Source organism: Dunckerocampus dactyliophorus, chromosome 5 (genome assembly GCF_027744805.1).
Source record: "Dunckerocampus dactyliophorus isolate RoL2022-P2 chromosome 5, RoL_Ddac_1.1, whole genome shotgun sequence".
NCBI lineage: Eukaryota > Metazoa > Chordata > Actinopteri > Syngnathiformes > Syngnathidae > Dunckerocampus > Dunckerocampus dactyliophorus.
This window is the reverse complement of record NC_072823.1, coordinates 8,080,078-8,107,714: the sequence shown is the minus strand read 5'-3', so window position 1 is coordinate 8,107,714 and position 27,637 is coordinate 8,080,078. Positions and strand designations below refer to the sequence as shown.

General features: G+C 39.9%; 1 protein-coding gene across 4 annotated transcripts; it reads left to right on the top strand.

Annotated features, from left to right (window-relative positions):
• The first annotated feature begins 1,147 nt into the window (after positions 1 to 1,147).
• Positions 1,148 to 27,637, top strand: cpt1ab (carnitine palmitoyltransferase 1Ab (liver)). 4 transcript variants are annotated; one of them, XM_054775293.1, is made up of 20 exons: positions 1,149 to 1,316; positions 4,089 to 4,165; positions 7,181 to 7,345; positions 7,742 to 7,884; positions 8,873 to 9,044; positions 9,852 to 9,953; positions 10,085 to 10,222; positions 10,336 to 10,413; positions 11,466 to 11,573; positions 12,107 to 12,194; positions 17,143 to 17,338; positions 19,001 to 19,189; positions 19,280 to 19,385; positions 19,463 to 19,579; positions 19,810 to 19,974; positions 22,688 to 22,819; positions 22,908 to 23,060; positions 25,198 to 25,311; positions 25,446 to 25,538; positions 26,312 to 27,637. In XM_054775293.1, exons 3-20 carry the CDS (start codon positions 7,205 to 7,207, stop codon positions 26,396 to 26,398), a joined length of 2,322 nt encoding a protein of 773 aa, XP_054631268.1. In that variant the 5' UTR covers positions 1,149 to 1,316; positions 4,089 to 4,165; positions 7,181 to 7,204; the 3' UTR covers positions 26,399 to 27,637. The 4 variants fall into 4 exon arrangements, with proteins under 4 accessions (XP_054631269.1, XP_054631267.1, XP_054631268.1 ...); XM_054775294.1 differs by lacking the exons at positions 4,089 to 4,165; positions 12,107 to 12,194 and adding an exon at positions 12,646 to 12,730 and having other exon boundaries at positions 1,148 to 1,316; XM_054775292.1 differs by lacking the exon at positions 4,089 to 4,165 and having other exon boundaries at positions 1,148 to 1,316.

Sequence of the window (27,637 nt, the reverse complement as noted above, 5' to 3'; positions counted from 1 at the left end):
AACTGAAAAGCAGGCTGTTTTTTCTTTCAATATACATAACCTTTAGGCTATATATAACTCATTGGGATGGTTTACAATATGTAATATATTAAAATGATCTCGGCATCCTATGATTTTTCAGCAGGCGGGCCTCACTGGAAAAAATGTGGACATCCCTGGTCAAAATGATTCTAAGGCCTTCATCTTGCTAATTTACTGCAAACAATGAGGACCATACCACAGCCTACATTTAAATAGTTGAGCTGGGAACTAAACAGGAATATGATGATGAACAACTGAGCATTCCGACAATGTAGGCTTGTTTTTAAAATTAACATATTCGTGTTATTTATGTATTACCAGTTCTGCCAATCGAGCAGCATGTTGAGGTAAACACTCGACAGCATTGAGTTGCATGTGCACTAAATGCATTTGTCAAATTTTAAACACAAAAACTGTCAGTTAGCGCCCTCTACTGATAAAAAGCCCTCTCACAAGTCTTGATGGAACTGTGTCGAGACAGTTTACCTAGTTACAAGGAAAATACTGTAACTGAGATCCAAATAAGGAATTCAGCCTTTACCGAGACGTAAAACGTAACTGTACTGAATCACAAAACGTCCATCAAACTCTACTTGCATATTACTGAATTACTGTAGTACCCCTGACAGTGTCAAACAATACTCATCTTAATTATCTTTGTAATGACATCATTTTGTGTCGCAGCTTGTGTACTAGTCATGTATTCATTCATTTCATTAGACATTTATTTATTGTTGTTCTTTTTCCTGGAATTATTTATTGTCAACTATCGTAGGCACCAAATACTCCACGGCAAAAAACAATATACAGTAAGAAACCCCCGAGTTTGGCCCGCAAATGGCACCCAGGTTGCACTGTGGGCACCCCTGGTGTATGAAGTTAACTATGTTTAACTGCTTAGTATATCTTTAATTACACTGAATTGGGTTTACCATGGTTTATGAATATATAAAATAAGATAAAATAAAATTACACAATATATGTACAATAAAGTAGCCTCGATGTTGTTTAATTTTTCTTGGTGGAAAAAGTTTGGGCACCTCTGACCCTTTCGACCAAGGAGAATCCTGACGTCACCTCACTTATTTCCTGCAATAATACATCAATCCTCAGGTGGGCGCTGTCCGACCCGATACAAACGTGACGTACAAAAGAAACAGACGGCACACACAAGCTTTTGCTGCCATTCATATATCTTGTGTAACGTTAGCAGTCCACACTCAGCAGCAACACAACTGTGTCACATTCTAAACTAAAGTCCTCCGCACAACTCCTCAGATTCATAGGAACGCTTGGTGAGTAAAACGCCTCCATTGCCTTAACGTAATCTTGCCTAGCTTCACTTGCACTGCAGTTTAGGAAGCAGCTCATTAAATATGGCTGCGACGGGTTTGAAAACACAAATGGTTTCGGTTAAAAATGTGGCGGAATACTGTGGGTTGTTTTGTGTTTATTTTGTTGGCGTACCGTGTCCAAATATGCAATCTTCCTCGTCTGGTCTGTGCAGTGTCTTCAACTGTGTGACAATTAATGGGCGTAGAAAAAGATTGTAACTTTCGCTTTGTCGGAATGCTGCTAATAATGATTTTAAGACACGTAAAAGTCAGAGCCCTAGTTTAAGCTGTTGCCGATTGAATATGACAACTTCATTTATGTTGTTTATTAGTCGTATTAAAACATTCTTCGATCAGTATTGATTGCAGTCGTGGGTTATGCGCTGTCACTTGTTAAGATGTCTTCCTAAGTAACAACGCCTATGTAGGTAATGGTGCAAATAAAGGTCATTCATTGTCATTTACCTGCCAGCTGGACACTACTTGGACGCATTTGTGAACGATAGTGTTGCCTATTCCCTTACATCATCGTGGTCTGTGGTGCAAATTTAACGAACAGTGGAACGCATTCGTATGTCACCTGCTGCTGAAGGTCAGAAAAAAGGGTTCATGGGGTCACTTGTGTAGCAGCACATAGAGGATATGACGTATATTTGTGATGACTAGAACACAATATTGTTATATTTGCAATGGGGGGTGCACACTCGTGACCCAGTTTCTGGCAGACCACGTGGTTTGGTGGCTGCCATAACACCGAATTAAAGGTGGAATTGTTTGTGTTTTTGTCACTAAAATGTTTTTGTGGATAGATGTGAAATGCCATGTAATGACGGCACGGCAATGAGTCCTGTAATCCACGTAAACAAAACGTTATGCTCAAAATGATAATAGTGGGGTTAGCTAACATGATATATTCCCTTTTATCACCGTGACAGACGCTCATTGACCAAAACACAACTATTATTTGTCTATACAAGCACAACGGGAAACGCTCATTGGCATGGGAGGGTTTGCCAGCGTTGCTTTTAGTTTTTCTCCATGCCTCCAAGCGGCACCGCACGGCGACCTTTCCCCTAGTTTCCGCAGTGGAGGGTTGATCATGTGATGCTTGGGGGGAGGGGCAGTCTGCAGAGTCGGGATGGGCGATACTGGAAGTTTGGTATCGGTGTGATAGCGAGTCAATTTTAATGGACGATACGACCACTGTCGACTCGATACAAAGTAAATACAGGGCTATATTCTAATATTATCGAATGATGTTGTGATGGTACGTTTAGCTTAATCAGAAGGAAATACATGTCAAAGGTTTTTGGAAAACATAAAATATTTGGATCAACACAATATTTGATAAAACAATAATTGCAGCGCTGCTTCTTGCAGTGCTTCTCAAATAGTTGGGGGGTGGGCGTGAGAGGCGGGGTGGACTTTCAGTAGTAGTGCAGACCTGCCAACATGTATGAATTTGTTGTACACAGGATGCAGTTTGACTCTTGAATACATCTGTATGCTTCACTGCTCTCCAATTTGTTGCATTTCGCTGGTTTCAGTTTTGAGTTCAGTCTGTGCAGTATAGATAAATAAATAGATATAATCAGTTTGTCAATAGTATTTCAAACTGGGGGACGTAGAAACATTTCTTGCCCCCCCAGTGGGGGCATGACAGCCAATAAGGGAGCCTCTGAGGAGAATGAAAATGTCCTGTCTCCATCTGTAGCGATCTGGGGCGTTTATGATCTATCCTGTGTATGCTTTGTCCTCCAAAAAGTCCAAATAGGAAGGAAGCGACAACAAGCAAACACAGAGCAACACACGCAAATGAAACCGAAGTAATAATTTGGCAGCTGCTAGCATTAATCTAACACAGGAAATGGGCATGAGAAGATAAAAGGAATAAATTAACAGGAAGTCATGGCTAAAACAAGGAAAAACACAAACATAAGTCTAACAGTTTATTTTGCTTTTGTGTGATTTTGTTGAATTACTTTTATCAACCATCATTTCCTACTATTTTAATGCATTTTACTACAAAGCACTTCCTAAAATAAATGTAAAAAATGTTGTGTAGACCAGATTTTTTTTTCTTTCATTTGCCCTTTATTTTACCAGATTAAAAACTCATTCAGATGAAAAATGTCCTTTTTAAGAATGACGTGGGCCGGGTGTGAGCAAAGTAAAGTCAATAGTGCAAAATAAGGAAACAAAAAGAAAAACTATTGGTTCTCACTCATTGCATTTTGCCCCCAAAGCCCTCTTTGTCCAATAAGTTATTCCATGAGTTTAACAATATACAAAGATAATAATATCAGCAATGTAGCAATATGAACAACACAACAACAAAAAATTAATGGAAGGCAACCAGGAAGTGCTCATCGCATCGCGCTTGGTATCGGTAATATCGATATTTGGGTCGACCCACCTCCTCATCACGACTGCAGAGCCGCTGCTGTTGTAGTGGACTGATAATATACACAACCTGTCCTTTACCCTGAGCACTGCCTCTATGTCATTGCATGTACATTGCAGTGGTTTGCTAATAGTATTTGCATTATTTGCGGACTGAACCTAGCAATGCAATGGGCAGTGAAATGAACAGGGGGTCTCATCTATAAAAATGTGCGTGGAATTCTGACTAGAAGTCTCTGTGTGCCAGAAACCCCAAATGCGGATACGGACAAAAATATTTAGAGTTATAAAAAGTGGTGCTCACACATTCATGCAATTTGTGGTTTATAGATTCCACCTTCAGAAGTGCGAGTACGCAACTCCGCCTCAAGTTACGCCCTTGCCACGCCTCCACGTCACCATCGAAGGTGAATGCAAAGTGACTCGTGAATATGGCCTCCGTATGTAAAGTGCCTTGATGGCATTGTTACGATGGCCGCTGTCATTCAGAATCACTGCAGGTGGGAAGACAACGAGGATGAAGAAGCCAGCTTTCACGGAAATGGAGGTGGAAATACTGGAAAAGGTCGAATATTTTGAGGACACAGCAGTGGCATAACGACTAAAACAAAGATTGAGTGACAGCACGTCCGCTGTCATCGGTGTGACTAGAGCAGGGCGAACCAAGGCAAAAGCGGTCCGATATCAAGGCACACATTTCATGCATATTTATACATTTTGTATCTAATTGATGCCACATTTTAGATGAATATAAGTTTAGTAAAAATAGGACATGAAGTTATGTCAAACTAATTGATTTCTAACTATTATTTTTTGAATAAAATAGTGGCCCATATTTGCAAAATTGATATCCATTTTCATAAAATTTGCGTATCGAATCGTCTATCACAACAGGATTTATAACTCTACTGGCGACCAGTGTAGAATACTGCATATCACAATTTGAATATGTCTTCTTAACTAAAATCCAAATATATGGCATTAATTTATCAGTTTTTAACCTTGAAAATGCTTCATTTAGGCAAAACAAAGTACAATTTGCTGAAATATGCGTACTTTTTTTCAACGAATAGGCCGTATACAACCACGAAACAGCGTGATTTCTTAATATCTTTTTGAAAAACTGTAAGAGGGAAGCTGCGAAATTGGAACCCATATATGGAGAGGGACAGCTAATTCTATCATTGTGTTTATGCTGTCACAGAGGTATTGTTGTTATGTTTAATAATGTGGTTGGAGTTTGCATAGTGTAACAGTAGTTCTAATATTTTGGTGACCTGATAGCAATGTGATGCAGTGCAGTTCTATACTACTGTATTACTACTACAGTGTTGCTAAAGTAGTACAGCGTTCCCTCGCTCTATCGCGGTTCACTTTTCGCGGATTCGCTGTTTTGTGTAATAATTTTTTTTAGTGCTTCTTTTTTTCACAGTGTATGAACTCTGTTACAGGCTGAGACTGGCCCTTTAAGAAGAATTGCATTGTGGGAAGTTGAGTGTCCCTCTTGCCTCGCTGGTCTGTCTGCATCATCCATTGTTTTCTGCATCCTGATTGGCTGTAACCATTGTCAATCAATCTCCTTCATGCCGCCCTGCGTGTCTCCTGTGTCATCGCTAGCTTGCTTGCTTGATAGCTTGTAAATGAATCTTTGGTTCGAAGGAGGAGGACTGCGGCAATATGTTTTAACAAGGATACAATAATGACGAAAAGGCACGGTCACAGGAGAAAAAATATGCGTGAGTGACTTAATAATGTCTTGTGTCCTACCTGTAGGTTGATAATTAAAATTCAAATGAAGGTTTGAACTTCTTTGAGAGCGTTTAAAACAAGAAAGAAATGTGATAAAATGCTAATGCCTGTCTGAGAAAAGTGCATAAAGTGTATGGTGAGGGGGTTTTACAGACGTAAAACATACATAGTACATCGCGGATTTCACTTATTGTGAGCTATTTTGGGATCCTATCCCCCGCGATAAACGAGGGAACACTACTTCACTGGCTTTTTCAATGAAACCTGAGCATTAGCATCTTTTTAAAACTGTATTTTTTTATACGTTGATGATCTCATCAGGTAAGGTACAATAGGCAAGGAAGTGACTCCTCAGTGTATCCCTTAGCATTCTTACTTTCTTTCTAACAAAACACATGGACCAGGAAAACATTGCAAGATCAACCCTAATCGTCCCTCAAGGTATTTTCCTAGTTGTGTTTTTTTTAATACTTCACTAATTACTAAGGGTGGGTGGTTACCAGTTTTTTAAAAAATATTTTTACATTAAAGAAAAAATAATATTGAACATGAATTAGGTGTAGTGTCTTTCCGCAAATTAAATCCATATTGAAATTACTCCACTGGGAGGAACTTTACAGAGAAGATGACGCACTTGCCTAACCAGTTTTCCAAAGAGTGGATCTTACTTTGGCCTCAGCTTGCAGGAACCTGTTGTACCAAGAGCATTTCTTCATTTGACGTTTTGGTGAACACACAGCCCTGAATTTCTTCAGGCTACTCAGTGGCAAGCATAGAGAAATATGTCACGTTTCCCCAGGACTGTTCAATGTTAACTTAATGGGGTTTTGTTTTTGGGTCATAATACAATCCAAATTCCTGTATTAGTTTATCTAAAACATGGCTGGGATAAAGCAATTATGTTTACTAATCTAAATACTAATCACACCTCTTTCAGTTATCAGAAAACTAGCCAAAATAATACTATGATAGGAATACACTTTCTGTCATGTCTGGTTCACCTTCTGCTTCTTCGTTTTTGTTTGAATAGGCAGACACTATTAGTTTAAACAAAGTACCATTAGTCAAAAGCAATTGCCCCCCCAAGTTGGTTCCGTGAGTCTGGTTCTGGTCGGAGATCCGTGACGAGGAGGGTAGTTCCGCTTAGTTGCTGGGGCCATTTAGGTAAAGCTTCTCAAAGCAATATGCGTTCAAAAGATTAATACAATTGCATCATAAAAATGTGTTCTCAAAAAAAAATCTGACCTCACAAATCGCTCGGCGTTATATTTGTTTCCTGCCGTATCCCTCCACACAGTCGCCTGTGCATTCCTATGTACGTGACGAAGATGCTCGCATCTTCTTCCGCAACGGAGCGCCGTGGCCATCTTGTTTACGTGGGTGTTCCACAGCGGAAGAAGATGCGAGCGTCTTCATCATCTCATCACAGATCCCCGACCAGAACCGGGCTCATGGGACCATTGGGTGGGTAAGTCACTGTTGATGCTCTAGACTGCTCCTGGAGATGTCCTACAACTTCATGTAAAATAGTCCAAACTATCCCTTTTAAGCGTTTTGAGTTATTTCTAGTCTTAAGGTAAAAAGGACATTTTAGTGTGAGGTGTACATTAGCATCTCATCCCAGCTCTTCCTTGTTTCATGAAGATATTCTTTCTCTTCGTGATGTCTTACAGTAACTTTGCACACAAGCAGCCACCATGGCAGAAGCTCACCAGGCGGTGGCCTTTCAGTTCACCGTCACTCCAGATGGCATTGACCTGCAGCTGTGCCACGAGGCTCTGCGCCAAATCTACCTCTCCGGTCTCCACTCATGGAAGAAAAGGTTCATTCGCTTCAAGGTGAGAGGTGTTCTGTTTGAAATGGGGGCAAAGTTGAACCTTGAAACCTGTTGGGTCCATCTCAGATGAGAGAAATCCTTTCATCGCCTATTATCATTAACTAAGATGGTCTCCTCTCTGGTCTTGGCAGATATTAAGTAAATGAAATGCATCATAAAAGCTCTATTTAAGAAATATTTAAATATGCATTTCTTTCCTATTGTGTAGGTTGGTGTACATTATCACACTCCCCTTTGAAAGTCACCCACTCACAAAAAACATGCCTGTCAGTTCATGCCAGTCCATGAGCCACTCAAACTTAATTACCTGATAACATTGTCTTCACCATCTGAAACACTATTTTAATGCTTTTATTGGGTCCCTGTGACCTTCTTTGTCCTGTCTAACCTTCCACAGAATGGGGTTATGACTGGTGTGTACCCAGGCAGCCCTGCTGGCTTCATGGTTGTGGTTGTGTCTTACATGTCATACAATAAATACAAACAGTTGGATCCGTCTCTTGGCTTGGTTTCCAAACTGGGACAACACATACCTATTAGGTAAGCCACCTTGGACAACACATACCTATTAGGTCTTTCACAGTTAATCATTACTCTTGGAATGCCTGCTAACCCTGTCAAGATAAACAATGACTGGCATGCATTGTTAATCAGGTTATCTAGTGTGGCTTGGTTAACTTTGCATAGGCAGCAGCTCTGTAACATCATCTTTTAACAAATGTTACATGACATCTCCATATTAATTTACTGTAAATCATAACATGACACTTTGAGTCAAACAGCAATTCTCCGTTGTTTTTATCCCACACAGCAATGCTGAATTTGCCATCATTCGTAAAGGCTTCATTATGCTACAGTGTAGGGGCGTCTTGATAGTGTTACAGCTCCTTGCCATGATGCTGAGCGCGTGATTTGCAATTCTCTGCCAAAATGCTAGGGGCAGTGTTTTCCTGAAAGTGGGCAACCACAACACTTATGGACTAGCTATGTAGCAGTGAGCAATGGTGACCGGAGTGACATCCAGATCATTATTAGAGCGTGAACTCATCCATGTGGAACATCAGCAACTTTTATTGTACATGTCGCTCTGACGACGCTCATATTTATATCATTATTCATATAGCTGCTCATATTATGCTCATTCCTCAATTTTCTCCATTGTTTCTTTTGTTTTGGTGGATTTGACAATGCCGTTTTCACAGGAGGGACAAAAAGCCGGCCAATCATAGTTCTGCAGTCCGTGTCTTATTTGACAGAGGTTAGATTTTTTTGGAAGTGCACATCAAGCTTCGTCGGAGGGTTTGGAGGGGGAGGAGCAAGCTGTGACACTGTAACATAATGAGGCCTTAAGGCTTTTTTTAGCCTCTTTCACACAGAAATCCAATGAAATTGGCACCTGGTATGACGTATACAACACATGTAAGACAGCTACAGTTGCTTTCAACACAAGAATGGAGTCAGAAGTCACGTGCTGCTATTATCAAGGTTTTGGTCGTCCTTACCTTTTTGTCTTTTTGTTTCTCTGCAGCAAATATATGTCTACAGACAGTCAGAAGATCATGGGTGGAGTCTTGGTGGGCACAGGTCTATGGGTGACCATAATCATGATAATGAGAAATGTCCTCAAGAGCTTGTTGTCGTGGCATGGATGGATGTATGCACGCCACGGCTCTGTATCTTGGTCCACTCGGCTATGGATGGTGAGACACAGATAATGTAATTAATAGCCGTGTCCCGATACACCTTTTTTTTTTTTTTACTTCCAATACGATACCGATATTGCAGCCTTGAATATTGTCCGATATCGATCCGATATCAGCACAGATCATACATACTATTATTACTTATTTTTGTAGTGTGGGATGTTAGGAAAGGCTTGATCATGAGATGTTACTCAAACAGAGGACAATAGTCAGCAACAGTAGGTATGAGTAAAACGGACTACAAGGGGTCCACGATAATTATCAGACAGATAATTATCGGGCCAATATGAGAGAATTATGATGTCATGCTGATAAATCCGATAACATTAAACAGAGCTCCAATAACTGATTAATTTCAAACAAAAACACTTCACTGAGGCGAGACTACCCGTACTGTGCGGGCTAGCAAATCAAGCGCTCCTTTTCTTTTCCTGCCTGTGACGTTCATGGCCTGTTGTAACTTCCCCTGAACTCACTTTTCAAAGAAGACAGTTTGTCCCCAGTCGATATTGATCTGTGGCCAGTCGATCGGAGCATCCCAAGTTTTATCCACAATGTAGTGGCAGCTAGGCATAATATAGTGAGGTTTGAAGTGCTCAATTCACCGTTTAAACCCAACATTACTCACCAATGACGGGGCTGACTTTTTCCCGTGTGTTGCTGCTTCACACTTTTATGGAGCTGTTTAAAAGGGAACATGTTGAGGTTTAATTAAATACTGTGTGTTTAATGTCAACACAGATGACCTCTATCAATTAACTCTTTCCTCCTCCTCCTCTTTTCTATGCTGCTCTGCTTCTGCAGTTGTTAGTGAAGGTGTTCTCTGGAAGGAAACCAATGCTCTATAGTTTCCAGAACTCCTTGCCACGACTGCCTGTTCCATCTGTTCAGGATACCTGCAGGAGGGTAGGTCCTGCCAATCTCACGGACTATCCTAGTCATTGGATCAAACATATTTATTCTGTCATAGCTATAGATGGACAATAAATGTACAATCTACTGTACTTATTATGACATTGAATGCTTTATTCTTCAAGTACCTGGAGTCGGTCCGCCCGCTTATGGACGATGAAAAGTATGAACGGATGAAGGGGCTGACAAAGGACTTTGAGAAGAATCTGGGGCCAAGACTGCAGTGGTACCTCACACTGAAGTCATGGTGGACTTCAAATTATGTGAGTTGGAAAGAATTACTTTCCACTTGTCTGTTTGAATGTTTGAGGGAGTAGTTTCTCTGGTAATATTACCTAATGTTCGTCTCTGCTCTTTCCTGTAATTCACCATGCAGGTCAGTGACTGGTGGGAAGAGTATATTTACCTTAGAGGTCGAGGGCCCATTATGGTCAACAGCAACTACTATGCCATGGTAGGAAATGCCAAGAGTTATTTGCTTCTAATTAGGGATGCAAATAAACCTTTTTTTCACGTCTGATCCAATACTCCGATACTTGAATTTGGATATCGGCCATTACCAATACTATTCCGATACTGGAGCTCTGTTTGCTTTCGTGTTAAAATTATTATTATTATTATCGCGTCTCTAGACGCTATAAGAATGACAAGGAGGTGGTTGATCAATAATCGCTTTCTTGAACGAAACAGGTTACTGTCAGTCACAACGGCGCCAAAAGAACATCAGCAAATGTAGCTTAGTATACCAGAGAATGTTGCTGTCTCCACACATGCAGCGCCGCATACACACACAAGCACCCAGCCTGATGCAGCCCTGACAACACAGAGCTCTTTACATCGCACATAACTTCCGAGCCGTGACATTATCGTTATTGTTGATTTTATATGAATGTATAATAAACACCTCTCTACAGGCAAGTATGGTATTGTAGTGATCCGGAAGATTTGTGTAGGGTTTGTGGTATCTGACTGATTTGTGTGGCCATGAACGTGTCGGGCAGAGCGCTAGTGTGTGTGCGTGCAGAGTGAGTGAGGAGGGGTGGAGACAGCTACTTTCGCTGCTATTCTTTTGGCTACATTTGCTAATATTCTTGGAGCTATGTTTGCTGACAACTAGTTGACAATAATATAAAGCACAGACATGGATTGTTAATCTCCGCAAGTGGCTTCCAATACAGGATCGATAATTGCCCCATTCTGACTTCTAAAGAATTAGCCTGGGTTGAGGGGCTTATTGGTCTGTTTGATTAACAAATTGTGCCATTTTGGTTGTACAAATTCTGTATACAATGCTACAGTCCTATCACCTCGTTGGGAATTTTGGGAGAAAAGGGATGCAATTTTACATTAAAAGTAAAAAAAAAAAAAAAACAGTCTTGGGGGTGAGGTGTGAATGACAGAAGTCACAAACAACAGTAATGTAGTTAGATTTCTTCTTGCTTCATATTTACAGTACAGTACATATTGAAATCTCATATCAAACATGCAATAATCTTTTTTCCCCAGGACTTCCTATATGTGTTCCCCACGTCCATTCAAGCTGCCAGAGCAGGTAACGCCATTCATGCAATCATGCTCTACAGAAGGAAGCTGGACCGAGCCCAGATCAAACCAGTGAGTATGGACGGGCTTTGTTCAATCTACAAGTATTCTGCAAATATGAGTTCATGTCAGTGCACCGCTTTACTTTATCATTAATGATTCACTAGTCAAATCAGTGTGTATGCATTGACGTGCACAATACTCGCACTGTAATCTTCAAACTCACTGGAATTGCATTGCTAGTTTTTGCTCAGTCCCGTCTACTGGCGACGTGAGATTACAGTATTAATGTTTTCTGAATTCCTCCTGTTGCTTTAGAATGCGGTTGAAAGAGTGAATTGTAATGACTCTGCTGAGATCGCTGCGTTCACTCCTATCTCTCCTTTTCCTTTTGCCAACCTGCATGTTTGTTTAGTGCAAATTAGTAGTATCCTCATCAAATCTTGTCTCCTTTTCTGCAGTATGTTTTGTGAACTTTCACAGATTTCAAGCAACTGTATGAATTTGTACAAATTCCCATGCATGGGCTTGCAATGTTACACACTCACATTCAGTTGTCTCTGTTTTACTGTCTTGTCCTTTCGCTCTGTCGGACGCTGCGTTAGATATACTTGCTGGCAAACAAGGTTCCTCTGTGTTCGGCTCAATGGGAGCGGATGTTTAACACTACCCGCATCCCTGGTTTGGAGACAGGTAAGATGAGGGCACACCTCTACCCTGCCCTCTGACTCATACCCTTCCCTGTGATCCATGCCATCACCACGGCAACAGCCATTGGAAACCCTGACTCCTTGACTCTTTCTCAGCATCAAAGCCCTGGAACAAGTCAACCTATGATTGGCTCTCATAGATGTAACTTTTAAAATAAATGTAACAAATACATATCCAAACATTACTTCAAATCTACGGGCTTAGCTGCTGGCATTGAAAGGGTAGGCCGCTGGTTTCTGGACCTTGATTAAATCCCTTGCCCTGGCAGCCCTCTGAGGTTGCTCCTGCTGCTTTTCCAACCAATCCTCATCATTTCATCTCCACCTCATCCATGCTTCTGTCGCTGTAGGTGTGCGTGTCTGCTGCCTTATTTGGAATACGATGATTTAGAATGTCATCTCTATTTGTTTGACTCTCCCCTCTTGCTTTTCAGCTCATGCTCCTAAACACAATTCCCATGTGTTCCTCCCAATATGAGCGTATGTTCAACACCAGTCGTGTCCCAGGTGTAGACACAGGTAGAGTCTTGAGCAGTGTTGTCTCCTCCACATTATTCCGACTGTACTTCTCCTTGGGACATTTTGTCTGAATTGGAAATAATAGAAATTGTAACACTCGTGTACTGCTCTTTTGCACGTGTGGTGAATAATTTGCATGTGAGTTAAGTCCAGGGTGGGTGCAGCTGTGAGACCTGCAAGACCAACAATGCTGGGGTGGCATGACATTAACTATAGTTAAGCGTTAGCTCAATTGGAAATCGGGAGTTGGACATACATTCACAGTCACTTTATTAGTTTTGGTGTGAAACTCATGTCGTACTGTTTACAACAAACTCATCCCCGACATCATGCTGGCCGAGTGGTTTGCTCCTTACCACTGTTACAACATTGGTTCTGTTGCTCTTGTGTTGTGCAATATACTTGTTAATACTTAACCATGTTGTCAAAGGGAGCTGCGTTCTTTTTTCCACTTTCTCATGCATCATTATTAAGGTTAAAAAAGGGATTATATACAACAAGTTTTCAAATTTTCTCTTTAGTTATTGAGTACTCACTATTGAGGCCCCATCCTCTTGGTGGTTGAGGTAAATAATCTTCGGGGCCTTAATTCTAGCATTTACAGTCATACATCTAATTTCTATAGTGCTTTTCCAGGTACTCCAAAAATATGGTTTTGTCCTATTTTGACATAAAATACTGCAGTAACTGCGGCGGCGATTTAAGTACAGTGAAGTCATCGTCATTTTCAGGACAGAGATGATTTGCTCTGTAGCTCAGCAAAAAGTAGACCTCAGAATATGCTATGATTTTTTTCAGGTAGACTGTGTCATTTATTGATATATTTGTGTGCTGCATACAAAGGAGCCCAAACAGTGGCACTCCCTAACCTTATAGTTTTCATTTTTGTTTTTCCTCGCATTCAGTGTGTGGTAGCTCATTGTCCTCAACTTTGAATGTTCTGTGTGCTCAGAGGTGCACTTTTGTATACCCCAGTGAAAACAAGTGGTTGTTGAGTTACTGTCAGATAATTCGCCTTTCACCCCTGCAAAATAACTGATATATTATGTTTTCATACCATTCTCTGTAAACTTCGTAGTTGGTTGAGTATGAAAACTGAGTTGAAGTAAGTGGGACAATTTTTTAAAAAATGTTCCCTTCAAAGTCACTTAAAAGTCCTCTTTATTGCCATTGTGATGCTTGCTTCAAATGTCAACAGCTTGTCAACCTGCCCGAGTATATTGACTTGTTGGAATCAGATGAAATTAGGTATTTGTAATAATGAGGAATTAAACAGGTTTACTTAATAAAGTGACTGGAAAGTGTATAACCTTAACAATCGCCACCCCAAGACCTCAGGCCAAAGACTTTACGTATGAAGGGGCACAACTGAGATGAAGTTATTGTGGAATCATAGCGGTACTAACATAACACTTCATTATATGGACCTTTTTAATGCATGTTCCAATGTTTGGTCTGTTTTTACTAAACTTAAAAGCAGTTCACTTGGGACTGCCTTGGCACTCAAAACCTGAAAATGCCATTAACGTGGCTTAAGGTTGGACTGGCACTCTCCATGTTCAGTAAATATAAATGCCTAATATCCCCCTCTAGTCAGCTCCATCAACACATTTACTGTATATTGCTGGAGGTGTGATAGCAGAGCAGACGAAGTATAATCTGCATGTATAGTACGTACTTCCATTCTCTGGTTTCCCTGGTTTTCTCGCTCAACAAGGACAATGCTTGTTGGAACATTGAAAGCATCATCAAGACAATATACATTTTTGTTTGCATTGAACATACCCAAACTATTGTTTGTCTTGATTATGCACAATGCTGTTTGAACAAGCTTTGCATCAAACAATCTTTTATTTTCCATCCTCCTTCCTGCATGTTCAAGAGGCCTTTTAGTCAGATAGTCCCTCCCATCACATTAGATCACCTTCAGTGTCTCCTCCCCCTTATCATTTCACATGTTGAACATTGACATTAATGAAAGCGCTAAATGTATTGATATAATGAATGCCAAACACACGAGTAACATAGGAAATGATGTAAAAGGTGGGCAGTAAATGTTAAATTCAATCAAGAACTGCTGTCTTTTTCATGACGCTCTTGCCAACCACATGATTGTACAGTGGATCCCCGCATATTTGTGACCCTGCAAATTTGCAGATTCTTTTTTATTTGTGGGAAAATCCACACTTTTGTGCTTTTCCATCCATCTATCCATTTTCTATGCCTCTTATCCTCACTAGGGTCGCAGGTACTGTATGCTGGAGCCTATCCCAGCTGACTTCAGGCAAGAGGCGGGGCACACCCTGGACTGGTCGCCAGTCAATCGCAGGGCCTTGTGTTTCTCATCTCCATAATTAAGACGTTATTTATTTTGGTTATAATGTCAGCATAGTATATAATTGCATTGAGAGGCCGCACACTGTGACAAGCTTGACTTGCACAGGACATAACCAGAGGCAAACGTCAACTTGCTTGAAGAGGTGCTCTGTATTTTCAGTAAATCAGCTTGATACATCTCACACCACAAACCATCATGGGGTTATCAACTCAAAAGCCAACCTCACTCACGGTGCAATCAAAAGTAACACCTCAATGTAAATGTACCACATGGGCTATGTACATATCCAAATAAACTCTTACACGCTAATATACTGTACATGCAAAACAATACAGTAATCCTTCGTTCATTGCGACCAACTGACATAAGGGAATTTTCGCCAAGTAGTATTCAATATTAATAAACAGAATATTTTCGGAGTTAGAGCATACAAAACCCTTTTATGACTTTATAAGTATAATTTTTACCATAATTAGAGCCCTCTAGACATGAAATTACACCCCTATAGTCACCTTTACATTCATATTATCAAATATATTAGATATTATCATAGAAAATACTGTAAGACATAAATAAGACTGAGGCAGGAAGTGACGTCGTGGATTCAGAGTTGAGTTTTAACTCGAGTACGGCCACGACAGTAGCCCGTGTTATTTATATGATGACGATTTTTGTTATTATTATTATGCCTGTTGTGAAAAAAATAATTACAGAATAATAAAAGCTTGTCATTGGTGATCAAGTCTGGTGCTTATTACCTAATGGCCAATGTAGACTACATTTCATAAACGTCTTGTATTGCCTTAAACTGTATTTGTATTTTAGTTCATGTCGAACATTTTTATGCTTGAAAATGTTTAGGCTGAGAATACGTAACATTTTCTTAAATATGCATTTGTTGGAGTAATAATAGGTCGTAGCCAACCACAAAACAGCGACCATTTATTAATTAATGAACCGCGATAGAGTGAGGGAGTGATGTTAAAACTGCGATGGAGCAAGGGACAACTGTACTAGCGTTTGTAACCCGCAAGGCATGGTAGGAAGCCCAGGCGCACTCTTCCCCAATGCAAAGTTACCTGTGTGGTGCAGTTACCTTGTATGTTCCACGTGTGTTACTTGTTATTTTTGGTTGCACCGTGAGTGAGGTAGGCGTTGACCTACTGTTGGTTTGTGATGTTGAGCAAATTGATGTTATGTACAGCAGTGCCTAGATGTAGCCGCATGGCCCACACTTGATTAGAATGTCTAACATCTTTATAGTTGTCTCAATTATTTGCGGTTTTAAAAGCGGGGATCTACTGTATAACGAATTCTAAAAGTGTACCAATCCCATTTAGTTTTTATGTTGCAGTCGTGAAGTACAATAATTGTCATCTATTTTTTTTTTGTTGCTCAAAAATCTACCCTCTGTATCCTATCATGACAAAGGAGCATGCTAAAGTTTACAGCTTTATTTAAAGAATAACTTAAATATTACATGGACATGTGTGAGAGTACATATACATTGGACATCATTTTGGAATGGCACCAATCTGTCCCAAAATAAACCAAACCATGAGTTCACCTGCCCGAGGAGCTTAGTCACAGGATTGCAAATGGAAAGAAGCAATTTAAATTTGGAATCTCAGTAAGTGCATAGATCTGTGCCTTGCTACAATGCTGTCTCTGAACTTTTCTGGGCACTTCCGTTGACATCATGGTGTGGATTTTGCTCTGATATGCTTTTACAGCTGTGAGCCATTTTCAATCATGTCCAATCTATTGAATTTAACACAGGTGGACTCCCGAAATCTCAAACATGGTTTAAAATATTGCAAAGATGGTGGGGAGAAATGGAAAGTGTCTGTGTTCTATTTTATTTTATTTTTACATTTTTTTGTCATTTGTAGGGTAATGAGTATAGATTTTTGAGGATTTAAAAAAAAATGGACTGCAACAATGTCGGAAAACTAAAACGGGTCGGAATTTTATTTGTACATGCATACAGAATACACAAGAACACTACTATACTTCAGAGCCTTTCCAATGCTGTTTGCCCTTCTCCACCTTACCACTGGTCCCTCTCCTCTAGACAACCTTCAGCACATGAATGAGAGCAAACACATTGCGGTGTACCACAAAGGCCGCTACTTCAAGGTGTGGATGTTTTACGACGGGCGGCTGCTCTTGCCGCGGGAGATTGAGCAACAGATGGAGAGGATCCTGGCTGACAAGTCTGAGCCCATGCCAGGAGAGGAGAGGGTTGCTGCACTTACTGCAGGAGACAGGTGTGTGCATAGCGCTGTTGACGTGCGGAGGACAGTGCATGTAGTGTATGTACATACAGAGGGGTGAATGTAATAAGTTTATCCCCTCACAAAGACATGAATTGTGATTGGTCAGTTGAAACCAAACTCTTTGGCATCTACTCAGCTCGTTTTGGGAGGCTCCGATGGATCGGCCACCAATTAGTATCGGCGGATTTCTGTAAAACAGCATGTGATCGGCATATGCCGATGAATGGCTTTCAAATCCGATCACAAAAAACGATCGCCGTGTGGTGGCGACATGACAATTGATATCGTGACAACACAAACATGACATGAATGTGCATGTGTGCTGTCACGTAGGGTTCCCAACAGGCCAACAAGGAACGCACTTTTGTCCTGTACTGCCGCGAGAATCAACACTAGCCTGAAACATTCTGCTCTGTCCAATAATATCGCCCAACGGGTATTATTGGCCGTAAACATGAGATGCAGTCGTCCCTTGTTTATCACGGTTAATTGTCCCAGACACAGCCGTGATAAGTGAATGTCTGCCAATATTAATATATTTTTTATGTTAGAGCATAGAAAACCTGTCTATGACCTTCTAAAAATGTTTTTGTAAACTTGAAATAACACCCGATAGTCACCTTTTTATAACCGTATTACTTAATATAGTACACATGATAAGCAATAATAAGACATATCTTTAAAACATAAAAAAGTCATCCTATCACGCATCCTCGCGTCGTTTGAAATATTCACACCAGTTTGACATAACTCGTCAACACCACTGCCAGCTTTGTTTACGTCACATTGCTCAACGTTTATGCGCAGGCTACGGGATCTCTGAAGTGACACGAGACGTCCGCCACTCTAAGCATAACAATATACCAAGCTTACTAGTTGGCCTCAAATGTATGTGTTTTAAACGTAAAAATGGGTTTGACGACAGGTGGCGGGCAGGTGACGACATTGTGCGCCACACAGCAACAAGCACAGCAATTATTTTCAAGTTTCCCCTTCGATTTGTAAATATCGAAATGACTGTGAAGCACTGCGATGGAGGCAGCAAGAGTTTTACTTTGTTAATACTTCCAATGTAATGTCACACCTCAGGAAGAATCACTCGGAGTCGCGTGCAGCTAGCTTACTTGCAGCAGAATAAGCGACAGGAGACGCATTGAATGAGCAGAGTTGATAATTTCACTCATTCTATAGTCCAGAGTTTCATACTTTGCACTTACTTTGTTCTCATCCGGATATTTTTGCCACATAGACTTGTGCAGCTTTCCAAATTGTGTCGTTGACAAAATTATTGAATTGGATTCTTACTTGTGAATTTATGAAGTGTAACCTGTCTTACTTGATAGTAGGAAAGCATGTTATTTTTGTTGACTATTGGTCATGACTAACTATTTTGTTGAGACAAAATGTTCAAAATAAACCTTTTCTATAACGTGTATTGCATATTGCAGTATTTGTCTTACTTTGTTTGTGAAATGCATCCAGTAGTATCACAGTAAACGTAGCAACTGGTCTTAAAATTTTGATCAGGAGTGTATCTCGTTTTAGTAATTCATTTGTGTTTTGTTCATCTTATTTAGCTTTCCCTTTAGCAATATTTCCAGTCTCCACTGCGCAGCTTGAAACGAAGGTCATGTTGATATCCACTGTGTGCAGGACCCCATGGGCAAAGAGCCGCGATGCCTACTTCAGCCGTGGCAAGAACAAGCAATCCCTGGATGCCATCGAGAAGGCAGCCTTCTTTGTGACTCTCGATGACACTGAACAGCGGTTCGAAGAAAGCAGCCCGGTGAAGTCTCTGGATCGTTATGCAAAGTCCCTCCTCCATGGAAAGTGCTACGACAGGTTGGGGAAAAAGATGCATGAAAAAAATGAGGGTATGCTGCACACGGCAGTTCAATGCACTCAGGGTGTTTCTTCTCTTTACTCACTCAGGTGGTTTGATAAATCCTTTAACCTGATCGTTTTTAAGAATGGCACCATGGGTCTGAATGCAGAGCACTCGTGGGCTGATGCTCCAATCATTGGTCATCTGTGGGAGGTGTGTCATTGTGGCCCACATCAGTGTTGTCTTTAAATGCAAGTTAACAAGCTTTTCAAATTTGGCGTGTTTTGCAGCATGTGCTTTCAATGGATCCCTTTAAGCTTGGATATACTGATGAAGGGCACTGCTGTGGGGAGCCCCACCCCAACTTACCAGCCCCCCAGAGACTGCAGTGGGATATCTCCCTTGAGGTTAGTACAGGTGCGAAATAAGATTTGGAGCCTCATGGAACTTGGCTTCCCCCTGCTGGTTGCTTTAACTACCTGCACTAGTCTCAGCTATTGCATACCCTTAACACTGAAAAGATTCTATCCGGTAGATACTCAGTCTTCTGCTATTTCAAAGAGTACGTCAAATATGCTGTCATTTTTTTAGGGTGCATTTTATAAGCCAAACTTATTATCTTTGCATTTGGTTTTAGTGCCAAGAGGCCATCGACAGCTCGCTGACGGTTGCCAGGACTCTAGCCGATGATGTGGACAGCCACATTTTTCCTTTCAATGACTTTGGGAAGGGTCTCATCAAGAAGTGCCGCACCAGTCCTGATGCCTTTATCCAAATTGCCCTGCAGTTGGCTCATTACAGGGTTAGTATGTTCACCTCACTGCTCATTTGCATGAATCTCTGTTGATCAATAATAAGCCATCAAAAATGTGCATTATATGGAGCATTGGGTCTGGAAAGAGGAGAAATATATAAAATTAGGAGGAAGTCATTATAAAGTGTCAAATTCAGATTGTGAAATTAGAAAGTCGTCCTTTTAACTACAGATTTTCAGACTTGTATAGGCATGGTTGATGAAAAACTGAACTAAAAATACATATAATATAAATTTAATTTAAGTCCAATCCATGCTTTTTCCCTCCAGAGACAAAAATTTCCACACTTGATTCAAAGTCCATGTATGAATGCTGAAAAATTATGAAAAATACTGAATGAAACTTATGTTTACTATAATTTCTTCAGTCATCCCTCGTTCGGTTAATTAGTTCCAGATCCAACCGTGGTAAGTGAATTTCCACAAAGTAGGATTTCTTATTTAGAAATGGAAAATTTTTGTAAGTAGAGCATAGAAAACATATTTACTAAGTATGGGTTTTAACACTGTTATAGCCATCTAGACATGAAATAACACCCCTACAGCCACCCATAAACTCATATTACCCAATATGGCAGACATAATAATAGAAAATAAGACATTCACAAGAGAGTTCCATTGGGAGAGTTGTTTTGTTTAGTTTTTTTACTTCCAGGACTTCTTGTGGTGGCTAATGTGATGTAGCATTTTTATTGAGTCACACAAGGCTGATGTTTTTTAATTTTGCCCAACATTTTTTTTTGGTTGCTGCTGACTGGAAAGGACGTACATGGCAAGAGGTCTGCTGTCGCTCAAGAGATTTGAACTATTTTGGTGCTCTCCTGACTACACTACGGAAACACAAGATCAGAACAGATTGCTGACACCCTTAACTTGAACTCTGACAGGCGAGAGGTAGAGATTCTTTGAAATAAACGAGTTACAAGTGCTGACAGCTGTTAGCAAGCCAAGCTAACCGGACAACTGCTGTAGTTCAAACCGGTTGCCCAGCAACAATGCCAAACAAAGTGAAATGACACCAGTCCTGGAAATCCAAAATCAGAAACGGGGCCATTTGGGCTGACGAATGAGGAGGATTTGATATTAGATGGTGCCTCGTAGAATGTAAATCTGGGCTCAACCTCATGTATACTTCTAGATGACAAACATTGGAAGATATTTTGCACATCGAGTGAGATGACAGCGCTACAGGAGAAATCTGTAGCACGAATAAGGATACATCTAGGTGACCTGCTAACACACATTGCAAATGTACAACAGCCTCAGGAAGAGATTCTCTGAGATCCATGATGAACTCATAAACCTTAAGGAGGAAAGTAGAGCACTGTGCAAGGATACCAAAGCACTACGAGATAATATCAAGGTGCTACAAGATGGTAATGCTGCCTTGCGCGCTGCTCTTGAGGAGGTTAAAAACCCTACGGAGGAAAACGGCGCACTACGCAATGATATCTCGGTACTACAGAATGATATAAAAGTACTACTGGATGATAATTCTGCCTTGCTTACCACTCTTGAGTAAGAGAAAGAAGCAAAGGAAAATATTGAGCAAATGAAAAATACAATTGATGAGATGGATCAGAATGCACGAATTAATGATGTGATCCTCATGGGGTTCTCAATTACAACCAGGACAAATGACAGGGTGAGAACCAAATGAAATGGATGTTGCTTCAACAAAGCAACAAATTGGCAATATCCTACAATCAAAAGAGGTGGATGTAGTTATCAAGACTAAAGAAACGTGCGTTCATGTACCGCATAAGGATTGCGGATGATGAACAAAATTCCAAAGAAAGCGCAGCTTCCTTTAATGGCAATAGGAGTGCTCAACGCCAACACACAACAATTCAGTTCATCTCGCACACTTGTCTCCCACAACAACACTTCTTCCTTATCCACCAATAACCCTAACAGCGAGGTGCCTTCACGAACATCACAATTTAGAACATTTGGGCCTAAACTAAGAATTTTCAATTTAAAAAAAAAAGACTACCATAAATGAACTAAAATACAAATATAATTGAAATTGAAAGACATAACTCACTGAAAGACATTGATATAGTATACTATAAAGGCAAAATATGTCAAATATGGTTAAACATGCATTTTTTTTAAACTTATAATAAGCTGTACTCAACCACTAAACAGCATGATTTATTCATATATTTCTGAAAAACCTTGAGTGAAATTGGAACCGCGATGTGATGAGGGATGACTGTATTCCACATCATAGCACATGCAACAAACTGCTCATCCGATACGCTCCCTGTTTATGTATTTATATTTACAAAATGAGTTTATGATGTCACTATAACTAATTCTGTCATTAATTGTTTGTTCCCAAAATTCTGATTTTATTACTGCATCCCGTGTTTTTCTTTGCAGAGAGGTCCTTTAATTGTCACTCATAAAGCACATTGTCAGTTTCACAGTTTCTTAAAATTCCAGCAGAGGGCAGTCACAACATGCCACAGTAGGATACCACAACTTGTCAGTGAGTGGTTTTTGCAAAACAGTTGTTTTATTGGAGATCATTTATTTGCTGTCTTCTTCTACATTTGATAGTGACCTAAATAGCCACCTAAATTAACAAAATGTATTATAGTAAGAATATGTTTTTACATTTCATGTAGAATCTTTAATAAACCTTTTAATAAAGTATTCACAGTTGAGGTTGAGTGATCCTGTTGTCAAACAGGACAAAGGAAAGTTCTGCCTGACCTACGAAGCCTCCATGACCCGTTTGTTCCGTGAGGGCCGAACCGAAACAGTCCGCTCTTGCACCGTGGAGACGTGCACCTTTGTCCATTCCATGATCAAAGATGAGACCGTAAGGAAATGTTTCCACTGCAAATGCTTTGCCAAGTCACATATGATTTGCTTCAGCAGACAATGTTATTCTTCTGTTGTCCCGTCAGAGAGAAGAACGTCTCAAGTTGCTGAAACTTGCAGCAGAGAAGCACCAAAACATGTACCGCTTGGCTATGACAGGCAAGGGCATTGATCGCCACCTCTTCTGTCTTTACGTGGTTTCCAAATACCTGGGAGAAGACTCGGCCTTCCTCAAGGAGGTAGGAACTGCCACTGCTGTTTGTATAAAAGGGATGTGGGCTACCCCACTGTCTGTTTGTGGGGAGTATTCAACCTTCCATTTGTCCTGCTTTCAAATTATTTTGAATTATTTAGTTTTCCCCACAGGACAAATACAGGAGTGGAACTTTTGCATCATAAAAATAGTCATTTTGGCTTAGTTAAATGTGACTTTAAGTGAATAAAAAGAAGTTATACAAGTACAGTGGAACCTTTTTGAAGTTCAGACGATCACAATCCAGCCTTCATTTTTGTCTCATTTTAAACTATTTTCCTATAATAGAAATCAAATAGAAATCAGTTTCCCACAGGACTGCAATCTATTTGTGGTGGTGAGTTGGCGAGTGGTGGTGAGTTCATTTTAACCAAATCAAACGTGACTAGTGCAGGTTTCATACGCAAGTATGGAATTTGATTTTATAAATTTCCACATATTTAAATGTATGGGAAAAAATACGGAAAAATATTCATGTTTCCAAGACTGTTTTCTAAAAGATAAAATTTTGAATAACTAAAACAATGGATTGATCTGTTTTTGTAATGCGCTTGCTAGAGTAGCTAAGATGTAGCCCACAGTGGGCGACGTATCCTGGAAAACATTTTGGAAGATTGATAAGTTGGCCAGCCCTCTGCTCTTCTCCAACCCTTTGTATGAGCTACATTACTTAGCTATAATCTCCTGGAAATTATATGACCTAATGAGATACATATTCAGAATAATAAAAAAAACATTAATACCATAGATAGTTAAAATTATACTAGGGGATGCAACTAACGATTATTTTCTAAGGTGATTAATCTGAAGTTTGTTTTGATTAATCGGTTTGGCTCAATATGCATCAACATGAACCAAACACAAACAGTTAGTGGTTTGGTCTGCAACACATTAGAAAAGAGGCAAAAATGTTGATCACTGTTTTCCAAAGTCAAAGCTGTGATGTGTGTGAATATTTAGTTTAGTCTAAAACACAGTTAATGCCTGTGAATATTCTCATTCATTCAGTCACTGTATTCTCAGGGCATTGAATTGATCGCAACTGTTCAGGTTGTCTTAGAAGACATTTTTGCCTCTCATCTGCGCAGGCTTCATCAGTTCATGCTTAATGACCAGGTGGGACAAACACTAGTCTGACTAGGTAGGACAGCCCTAGTCAGATAATAGGCCTGTTTCCATGGATGATTAAAGAAAAAATAAAAAATATTCACATTTGAGTCAAATCATTTAAAAAAAAAAAAAAAAAAAAGCAATCGAATACCAAAATAGTTGTTGATTAATTGAATAATCAATGAATAATTGATTCAGCGATCAAACACTAGGAACCCTGCAAGTGTGAACACACACTAACACTAACTTTGAGTACCACTTTCAGCCAAAAGTTTTTTAGTATTTTTTTGGTCCCTTGGTTAGCGTCATTAACTCATTCCAGAAGGTCCGACTTTAACCAAGGCAAGTTTCCCTATAATACAAGGGGGTCAGCTGAGATAGGCTCCAGCATGCCCCCGTGACCCTAAAGAGGAGACGCGGTATAGAAAATGGATGGATGGATGGATTGTTATTTTGATGTAAAACAACCTTTTTTGTGTTGTTTATGTTGTGGTATAGTTGTTTAGATGTTTGAGTTGTCACAAAAGCAAAACATATTTGTGTGAAAGTTATATAGAACACAATATTCTGCGTGCCTTGAAAGATCAGTCAAAATGGTCTAAATTGGCCGGTACTGCAGAGGTTGCTTTTGAAAAATGGCTGGGATTGAATGAGTTAAGCAATATCTTATTATAATGATCAGTGACTGAAATATATTGTTTGATTGAGTTGAAATTGACATACATACTTCTGCTGTTAAAACTAATAATTGATCATTTGTTGATCACCAGATTTAATGTTGCTGCTCTATTATTCTTAGGTGCGGTGTTACATTTCCAATTCTAGATCTTCTTCAGCAGTCCTTTGTGTCCAAGTGTTGTATACACTCACAAAAGCCAAAGAAACTCCATCTTGTCTCTCACGCCGTTTGTGTTCATGTTCTGAATTTAGGTCTGACTTTTGGGCCACTTTATATTTCATGTTTAGATGTTTTTGTATCTTACCTAAAAATGACCCCACCTGTTATGTTGTAGGTCCTGTCTGAGCCTTGGAGGCTCTCTACCAGTCAGACGCCTCTTCAGCAGGTGGAGCTGTTCGACCTGGTCCGACACCCTGAATATGTGTCATCTGGAGGAGGATTTGGACCGGTAGGTTCTCACACAGCTCCAAGAAAGAGCAAGATGCTGTCCTGCGCTTTCTTAACAACTTGTATACGTTCTCATCAGATCTTAACATGAAAAGCTGTTCCAGATTGATGTACATTTTTGTCTTCTCCTGTTAGGTGGCTGATGATGGTTACGGTGTCTCTTACATCATTGTTGGGGAAAACCTGATCAACTTCCACATCTCCAGCAAACACTCCAGCCCAGAAACTGTACGTTCACTTTTGTGTGGTCTTACTTGATTTCTTCTTTCTTAACTCATCCAATACCAAAGATGTATTTATACGTTTTTATGAACCAGAACGCCCAATCCCGAAGACGTATTTATGTTTTTTACGTTTCTTTTGCACAAAAGGCAGAATGAGGTGATCACGCAAGTGCACGCTAAAAGATGTCACCGTCAGAGCAGTTTTAAGCCATAAAAAAGGCCACAAGGTGGCAGAAGCACATTTGATAAGAGCTCGGCGTGGATCTTTTTCATGTAAATACACACTCGACAGCAAGGAGGAAGGAGTGTCGTGTACAGCGGGTTACGCTTTCTAGGGTAATTTTAACGTGTTTAGTTCAAAATGTGAAAATTGTTCATAGTTCAAGTTGTTACATTCATGAATAAATTGTTATTTTGATGTAAAACAACCCTTTTTGTATTGTTTATGTTGTGGTATAGTTGTTTTTATTTAGTTATTTTAAATAAGCTGATATTTTCCTGAAACTTACCTATGTTCTGCTGATTACTGTTGTTTTTTTTTTTTGTTTGTTTTTTTTTTTGGACAAAAAACGAGAGTCTCATCATTCTCTTGGTAGGTTCCATATTTGTATAGCCACAGAACACAATATTGTGTGTCTGCCTTGAAAAACCAGATAAAATAGTCTAAAATGACCGGTACTGAAGGGACTGAATTTTAAAAAAATGGCCCGGATTGAATGAGTTCAAATCAGAAATGTTTTTAATGAATTTTTACAAAACTCGACTTCTTCATTACAGGACTCCCACCGCTTTGGCGCCAACATCAGGCAGGCCATGTTGGACATACTCGACCTCTTCCAGCTTGACAACAAAGCTTCCAAGTGACTGTCTTCATTTTAAACAAGATGTGTTGATCGTTCCGGAAGCTGTACAGAGTCAAATGTAGGGTTTGGAATATTTAAATTCATGTTTGTAGAAAGAAAATGGGGCTATGGGGATGTATTAGTACAAACCTTTTACTTGTGTTTGTGTGTACCGTATGCATATTGCAAAGATGGATTCTAGTGGTAGTGCACAGATCAACGTTTCTATTTACAGGACTGTATGCAGCAGTGCCTTAGCGATGACCCACTTATGTAAAAAGGGCAGAAAGGGAGGAGAGATTAGATCTGAGATCAGTTTTATCTCACTTCATTTGAAGGATGGAGCAGAAGCATAATTCAATATTTAAGGTTTTAAGTTGCAATGCGGTGCAGGACCTTCTTCTGCTTGATTATCTTTTTAAAATTTCCTATAGACTCTGCCTTGTCACAGTTTATTTGTTCAGATTTGCTGATTTACATCTTTAAACACTTCAATACTCACAATCAGGTTTGGTCCACAGAGTGCGTATGATTCTAGAAACAAATGCATCATATGACCACGTGCTTTTGCGTGCGATTGTACAATATAGCGACTAATGTTTGTGTTGTTTTCATCCTCAGGATTGACTGTAACTTGGCGTAATACTCTCAAAGTGCTTTTTTTTCAGCATGTATATGTGCAGCAGTAGTAGAAATGCAGTACTGTACAATGTGACCTTGATGAGGCATTCACTAATGTCTGTTAACTTTATTTATGTTGTACACTCCATGAATGAGACTGTTTTGTCGGGTCAGTTTAATTTCACTGTTTTATTAGCCAGCTTTTAATTTGTCACATTCATCGTTACTCTTTCTCACCTGTGGAACAGTATCATGGTGCAGGTTTTTCATCTCTCCAGTCCAAATACGCCGCTGTCATGCTTAGGAATGCATTTGGTGATGTACGTGTCGCCAGTACCATTTTATTTATTTTTAGTTTTAACGTCTTTGTGCATACAACAAACACATTTGGACTACAGCACATAATTATGCCTATTTTCTCATTTGGGGTGACACAGATCTTTTTTTTTTTGATGACAACCAACCTTCACCAGTGTGTTTTAGTTGTATGACTTATATGAGTAGACGTCATGTTTACACCGCTGCATGTTTTTTGAAAATGACGCTGTATATGTTTGCTTCTAATTTAAGATAAAAATGACAAGCAGCTGGGACATACCAAAAGAAGTTTTAACAATAAAGCGAATGTCAGACAGCTGAG